The 7,466-nt window shown below is 45.3% G+C and overlaps 1 protein-coding gene across 1 annotated transcript; it reads left to right on the top strand.

Moving 5' to 3' along the window:
* The first annotated feature begins 2,954 nt into the window (after positions 1–2,954).
* LOC137413298 (thread biopolymer filament subunit gamma-like) lies at positions 2,955–7,176 on the top strand. The gene is made up of 8 exons (XM_068098690.2): positions 2,955–3,758; positions 3,875–3,935; positions 4,039–4,134; positions 4,223–4,399; positions 4,500–4,625; positions 4,761–4,981; positions 5,144–5,552; positions 6,942–7,176. Exons 1-7 carry the CDS (start codon positions 3,007–3,009, stop codon positions 5,547–5,549), a joined length of 1,839 nt encoding a protein of 612 aa, XP_067954791.2. The 5' UTR covers positions 2,955–3,006; the 3' UTR covers positions 5,550–5,552; positions 6,942–7,176.
* Positions 7,177–7,466: the final 290 nt, after the last annotated feature.

Below are 7,466 nucleotides of genomic sequence, written 5' to 3'. Positions count from 1 at the left end.
CCCATTTATTTTATTTATGGTACTATTTATTCCCCGAATTTCAGCCTTTTTGGCACTAATGGTTTCTTTCAATTCACCCTTCAATTCTTTCATTTCCTTTGTGGATTTGTCACTCATTTTTTTCATTTCTGCCATGAGTTGCGCCATGTAGGATTGCATGTCCATAACCCCCACTTGCGCAGCGGGCGCAGCCCTCGTCGCCATGTGCGAAGCGCCGCCATTTTCTTCCCCTGCTGCCGCACCTTTTCTGCTTCCATTACTACCAACTGTCCCTCTCGGTCCTGGGTCATTCATTTTACCTTATCTACCCCCACCGGCATTCGACCGCTTTGGCTAGCCATGGCACAAAGTTAATTTTGGATTTTAAAACTAAATTTCATCCACTCGCAATTTCAAGTGCATGAAGCGCACTCCGGGTCCAATCCCACACTCCTGACACCAATTGTTGTGGCCAATATGTACAATTGGTGTCCAAAATTTTGTCCCAAATTTTTTGCCCCAGGTTCCAAATCCCACTCCTGACACCAATTGTTGCGGTTCTCTACGCCGGCCTTCTTCCCCTTATCAAGGGGGGATTAATCCCCTTGTCTTTACTGGGCCTGGTGGAACCGAGACTTATTACGTCCCTCCCAGATACACGCAGCGTAGGGTTTCGGGACTACGTTTCACTCGTATCTAAGTACCCACGCTGCCCTGGGAGTGAGGAACAAGCCTCGCACGAACCACGTATGATGTTAGTACACCGAGCGGATTGCGTACATGTGGTCCATGCATTCTTAACTAGTGGAACCCGATTATTCGTGCCACGCTTAGTCAATTGAGGAAATCACAGAAACGATCGAATCAGAAATAAAGAACAAGGGTTTAATTTTTCCTCACACATATCTACAAGTTCAAGGATGGAGAGACACAGGATAGCCTTAAACAGTCTTAACTTATCCCTGGGACAACGGGCCCATCTCACTCACACTCACACAGGGGATTGCAGATGGGCAGGTGTTCCCCAACGCGTCCAGAGATGGTCCTCGTCCAGCTCTCCACGGTCCCCGGCACGTCCCGCGAAGATGGCGGCAGGCGAAGGCAGGGACTCGTAGTGCGTCTCTAGAGCAAGCAGATGATGGGGCGGAACGGTAGCGGGCGGACTTAAGCACGGCTGGCGGTTACTCAGCCTCGTTCCCTCGCACAGCTGAAATGCGCTATTTCGTTATAAACGCGCCTGGCTGTGCCCGCGTATATGTAGCGACCAACTCCTCTTCCTCAATACACTTGGTGTTGGTTAGCACGCGCGTTCTCGTGCAATGGTCAAGTTCATCAGGCAGTACAACACGAGTCCTTTTATCTCTCTCTCTCTCTCTCTCTCTCTCTCTCTCTCTCTCTCTCTCTCTCTCTCTGTCTCTCGCAGCAAGTCAAGTCCTCTTAGCCCTCCGATGCAAGTCCTCTCAAGGGCTTTGCACAGCGGGTTTTATATCTACGCCCCCCGAACCTTCTGGAACTCACCAGACTCTTCTCACCACGCCCTCTAACGCCACGCTGCCGCCATCTCCCTCTGAGCTCTGATTGGCGGCTCGTGCTTACCGTCATCGCTTCTGCCGCCCGGCCTCGACTCCACCCCGATCCTCCTCTGCCTGCCTCGTGTTAACTCGCCCAATATGAACCAATGTTAACGCAAAAGGGGTTGAGGCTACGGACATAGGATGATCGAGGCTAGGGTGGCTGGGAAATCGGTGGCAAGTAGGGCCTATCTCCCTGGCTCCTACTCAACGCAGAATTAACACTGGAAGGGAACTAAGCTCACAAATACTCAGACATAACTATACTATTGCGAGGCGACATGTTGCTTGTGTGACTAACTATGGGGGAGAGACTTTAACTTTTATTACACTCACTTGACAGACTCAAAACCGCAACAATATATATATATATATAAATAAATAAAATAATAAAATGGAAAAAAAAAAATTAAAAATCGAGCTCCGTGGGACCGCCTGGCCGTCCGTGGGACATGGAGGTCCGTGGGACATGACATTGGCCTAACCAAATATCGAAACTCCTCTCAGATTCCACCAAACCCCTCGGAGAAGATGTAGCTTGAACTCGATTACCCCCTAAAAAGACATCTTTTTCGGGCGTGGCTTCGCCCACAATGGGCGCTATACGCCCACTCCAGGCAGGACACAACTAGATCATGATATCAACCTCCCACCCACGTTTCATCAAGACCGGATGATATCTTCGGGTAGTTATGCTGCGGACAGACAGACACACAGACAGACAGACGCACACACATGACGAATATAGTGGTCACTTGATAACTCGTGATCCAAAAAAAATATTCAAAATTAACAAATTACTCAAACATTTTACCAAACGGCAATATCGTTATCCTCACAGCAGATTTTTACGAAAAAGAAGGATAAACCACAGTAATTTCATACTTTGGTTTCAATCAAAGTAGAAAGGGATTTAATCGAAGTCGAAAGCCTGTTGTATGAACAAATATATTTCAGATACAATTATCACTTAATCTACTGAAGGTCCGTGATGGACGTTAATCATTTGTTATTTCAAAACCTAATTTTCTTAAAGAAAAACCAACTTCATTATGAAATATGAAAGTGGCAATGGCTGTTTGCTTTTGTCACCATACTGCAATCCTAACCTAACCCGAACATTGAAGCTCATTTCTGTTTCTTTGTCAAATCCTCTCCAATGTCAATGCAGCGTAACTGAGAGGAAAAGGTATGGCAGGTAAGGTGTGAGTGTAAAATGTATGGGGGTAAGGTGTGAGTGTTTCTCAGCCAGGGAATTACAGCATTGTGCTCATCCAAGGCGTCTTGGAACAATTCTCCAAACAAACATGATCACATGGAGGTGACGCTAGCATGCCTAATCTATTGTCACAAATACATTTTGAATGAAGCTGGGGCTCCTATAAAAGCACCAGGCATTCCATGGGATCTGCAGTCGAGCAATACCTGGGAGAAGTTGGTGGAGCAAAAAGCAACAATGGCCTCTCACTCATCCGTAAGCTACCGCTCTGCCCGAACCGGTGGATCCAGCGCTATGATCGGCTCCAGCGGTTATGGAGGCTACAGCAGCAGTGGGGCAATGGGGCTTGGAATGGGAACCATGGGCCTGTCAATGGGGGGAGGAAGCTCTGGAGTAGGGGGAGGAAGCTACAGAGTGGGCTCTGCTGGGATGGGAATGAGCGGGTTTGGAGGTATGGGCATTTCCAGTCGTGCTGTGGGGATGTCTGCCTCTGGAGGAGGTGCGTCAGGTGGTTCTGGAGGCTTTGCTAGTGGTGGGGTGCCAATGATCGGTTATGGGGGTGGCGCTGGTGGGTTTATTGGGGGTGTAAGCCCCGGTATCATGGCAAGTCCAGCATTTACTGCAGGCCGTGCCATCACCTCAGCAGGCATGTCTGGCGTGGTTGGAACTCTGGGCCCCGCAGGTGGAATGGTTCCTTCATTCATGAGCAGAGATGAAGTGAAGAACATCTTGGGCACATTGAACCAGCGCTTGGCCAGCTACGTAGATAAAGTAAGGCAGCTTACAATCGAGAATGAGACACTGGAGGAAGACCTGAAGAATCTAACTGGAGGTGTACCAATGTCTCCTGACTCGACCGTCAATCTGGAGAATGTGGAGACACAAGTCACTGAGATGCTGACAGAGGTGTCCAACCTGACGCTGGAACGTGTACGCCTGGAGATCGACGTGGACCATCTGAGAGCCACAGCTGATGAGATCAAGTCCAAGTAAGACCTTTTGAATGCAGACACATGGGTTGTTGTCTTTAAGCTTTTACAAAACGGGTCATGGTTATTTTAACTTTCATGATTATTGTGATCGTTTCAATGTTGTTTCTGTGCAGGTACGAGTTTGAGCTTGGAGTGAGAATGCAACTTGAAACTGACATTGCGAACATGAAGAGGGTTGGTGAAAACACAAGATCAGCCTTTCAACAAATAAAAAAAAATATTTTCTGAAGATGTATATTTCTTAAAATAATCCAGTGTTTCTTGTCTTTGTTTGTAGGATCTTGAAGCAGCAAACGACATGCGTGTTGACCTGGACTCAAAGTTTAAGTTTTTGACTGAGGAGCTCACATTCCAGAGGAAAACACAAATTGAGGTAAGCTGGTTCAGAATCATTGACGTCGCAAAGTAATAAAGGGTTTTTGACCATAAATAAATAATTTCCATTCACTTTTCTTGCACAGGAAATAAACAACCTGAAGCAGCAGTTTGGCAGACTTGGACCAGTACAGACATCAGTGATTGAAGTGGATAACCTGAAGGCCGTCAACCTTACCGAGGCCCTCAATGTGATGCGTGAGGAATACCAACAAGTGGTCACCAATAATGTCCAAGAGGCTGAGATGTATTGCAAGATGCAAGTAGGTTCCTTGATCTGAGACCATTTCAAATCCCAGTTCCTCTCAATATCCTGCCATTATCCCCAATGGACTAACTGCTTGACCTGTATCTCCTGTGCAGATTGATCAGATCCAAGGAATCTCCACCCAGACAACAGAGCAGATTTCTATTCTGGACAAGGAGATTAATACTCTGGAAAAAGAGCTGCAGCCACTGAATGGGGAGTACCAAAGGCTTCTTACCACAGTGAGGACTCTTTATTCCAGAATAATTTTGTACAATTGTGAGCTTTACATCTAGGCTTGGAGCAGATAATCTTTCTGAAAATTTTGAGAAAAACAATTTGTTGTGCTTTTCTATATTCCAATCTCTCCATACTAGTACCAAACCCTGGGAGATAGACTGACCGATTTACAGAACAGGGAGAGCATTGACCTCGTCCAGTTCCAGAACACCTACACCAGGTATGAGCAGGAAATCGAGGGAAACCAGGTGGACCTGCAGAGACAGCTGGTGACTTATCAACAGCTACTGGACATGAAGACGGCTCTGGATGCTGAAATGTCGACGTACAAGAAGCTCCTCGAGGGACAGGAGACCATGTATGTTCTTCATCGTGTATTTCAGATAAATTAATCGAATCTACATATTTTTTTGATTATCTAAAAAATAAATTACATTTTCATGTATGTCTTGTAAAATTCTCACGTTTATGTGCTGTTGATGGATTCCCTGCCAATTGTGGGTTCTGTTATTCATTTCAGGGTAAGGACAGCAATGGCTGATGACTTTGCTCATGCGACTGTTGTCAGAAGTGGAACTTCTGGTGGTGCTACCTCATTTGGCGGGGGCTATGGGACCAGTTTAGCAGGACATGGTGCCATTTCTGGAGGCTACAGCACAGGTGGAGGAGCAAGCTACAGCACAGGTGGAGGAGCAAGCTACTGTGCAGGTGGCGGAACAACCTATGGTTTAGGAGGTGGTTACAGTGGTGGAACTAGTGCAGTGATGGAAGGTGCTTCCTCTGGTGGTAGTGCCATGATCGGGGGACAGAGCACGTATAGCAGCAGCTCAATGAAGAGAAGCAGCTCCATGAAGAGCGCGAGTGGATCTTCCAGTGGTGGTTACGGAACAAGCGGACACGACACCACAATCGTCCTTCAACAATAAATGGTACTGATGTTTCTCCAGCATATTATCAGAATAAACATCGCTCTCACGATTATTCAATTCCTTCCTTATCCTGATAAATATTATCGACTCATCCTGTTAATGAGACTGAATATTGAAGAAGACAAAGGATTAATGAAAAACAGCTTGGTCCTGCAGGGGTTTGTACAAGTGCATTTGTGAAAGTTACATGGGTAAACATCTATATAATAATACCGTAAGGACTCGACTTTGTTATCGCTTTTACACCGCACCCAGTGACCCGATGCCCACGGCACTAATGGATTTACGATCTACGAATCGCGCTCTTTGTTTATCACGTACAGCCATACTCGAAAAATCTGAATTAGCCGACGTTGGGGCCAAAAAGCATCCGATTAACGGCCGATACGACGCCATCTTACGACGCCATCGTATTGGCGTCTGCTGGGCGAAGGCGAAGCGAGCCGTCCGCTGATTGGACAGTCGAGTGGTGTGAACATGGGTGGTGTGAACCAAATGGTCTTTTTATTCCCTTGAATATTTTAAATTAGGATATATAAGGAAACGTCTTTATCGTCATTTTAATAAAGTTAAATGGAGTGACGTTGCGATACTCGGGGTGCGTTGCATAAATCCTCGCAACTCAGAGAGGTGTAGCAGGTGGCGAGACGTAAGGAAGCTTAAAGATAACGAGCTGAAACAGACGAACGATATGTCAATCTCTTTCTACACCGAACGGAAATAAAAGTATGAGAGCGGGAAGGCATGGCCTGAGCACTTCGAGCAGAGAGGACTGATTGGACTTAACTTAAAGAGAAAACATTGGAGCTTAACGGGAGAAGAAGATCCCATGAGCGCTCCCCTATGCCATCCATAATGGTACACTCTATCCATACACCACATCCTCCCTTCCATGGATGTTCCACGGGTTTCGGCTAGTTGCTTAATATTCACTCTCAACGTATTAATCAAGACTTATTAATAGCTTCCAGCTCTGAAGTTCATGTCTGTTGGGGTTAGTTTTTACCCATTAGACCTGGAAGTGTCGGTAATGTCATAAAATAAGTGAAACAAAAATAGTGAAGAAAACTCTTGGGAGTTTGTGCAGAATGCATGATTATTGTAAAAACAAATGTGGTTTTTACAATGCACTTGGTCTTTTTACCATGATATTTGTGCAAGAACTCTACGAACTCGAACCTTTGTGGCCTCTCATACACATTAAGTCAATACGTGTCAGATATCTTGTGGATATGTTTCGAAGATTCCATAATTAGACAATTTTCGAACAAAGTTTGCTGAAGTATTTGTTGTGGATGAGATATATCATCAATTACACTGACAAACAAACATTTGGTCCATCATGTTATGTACAGGAAGTTAAATATTATTTTCTCTTTTCCTTCCCAGCACTGCCCTCAGATAAAGTTGAAAATCTTGGAAGAAACTCTTCATGTCAAAACATCCACAAGAAGATGAAACCCATAAGAGATTTACATTCCAGTTGCTTTTTCAATATTCATAACCGGAAGATTAAAACACAATTCTGTTTAAAATCACCATTTCCAATGAGTTAAATGTGCTCAAATATTTTGCTTGTGATGTTCGGGAGGCAAAATAAATGAAATATCACATCAATGCTAAACATTTATGTCTTGTTTTATTTGCCCCAATATTGAGGTTCATGGGAGAGGAAAATGACAGGGGGTATAAACTAACAGTCGGGCAGTGTGGCAACAGGTGTGCACAACACGCAAGGGGATGAATGAACAGGAAAAGAGGAAAGATAGGAGGGGAGGAAGCACTGGAAACCTCCAAGTAGGAAGTTTGCGATGAGTGAGAGGGTTAACAACGGTAAAATGATTGATTGTGGGTGAAGATGGGAGATGGTAGATTTGCTCCCAGTGTGCTTCTACATGCTACCTGTGTTTTGTA

The sequence above is a fragment of the Myxine glutinosa genome, chromosome 6, assembly GCF_964187855.1.
Source record: "Myxine glutinosa chromosome 6, kmMyxGlut1.1, whole genome shotgun sequence".
Classification (NCBI taxonomy): Eukaryota; Metazoa; Chordata; class Myxini; order Myxiniformes; family Myxinidae; genus Myxine; species Myxine glutinosa.
Note: the sequence above shows the minus strand (reverse complement) of the source record. Positions and strands in the feature narration are given on the sequence as shown.

What these genes read in the sequence shown, in the direction of transcription:
- LOC137413298 (XM_068098690.2), top strand. Translation starts at nt 3,007, where the DNA reads ATGGCCTCTCACTCATCCGTAAGCTACCGCTCTGCCCGAACCGGTGGA. An exon ending in ACCAAAGGCTTCTTACCACA is followed by an intron (nt 4,626 to 4,760) that starts GTGAGGACTCTT and finishes TCTCCATACTAG; the next exon opens with TACCAAACCCTGGGAGATAG. An exon ending in CTCGAGGGACAGGAGACCAT is followed by an intron (nt 4,982 to 5,143) that starts GTATGTTCTTCA and finishes TATTCATTTCAG; the next exon opens with GGTAAGGACAGCAATGGCTG.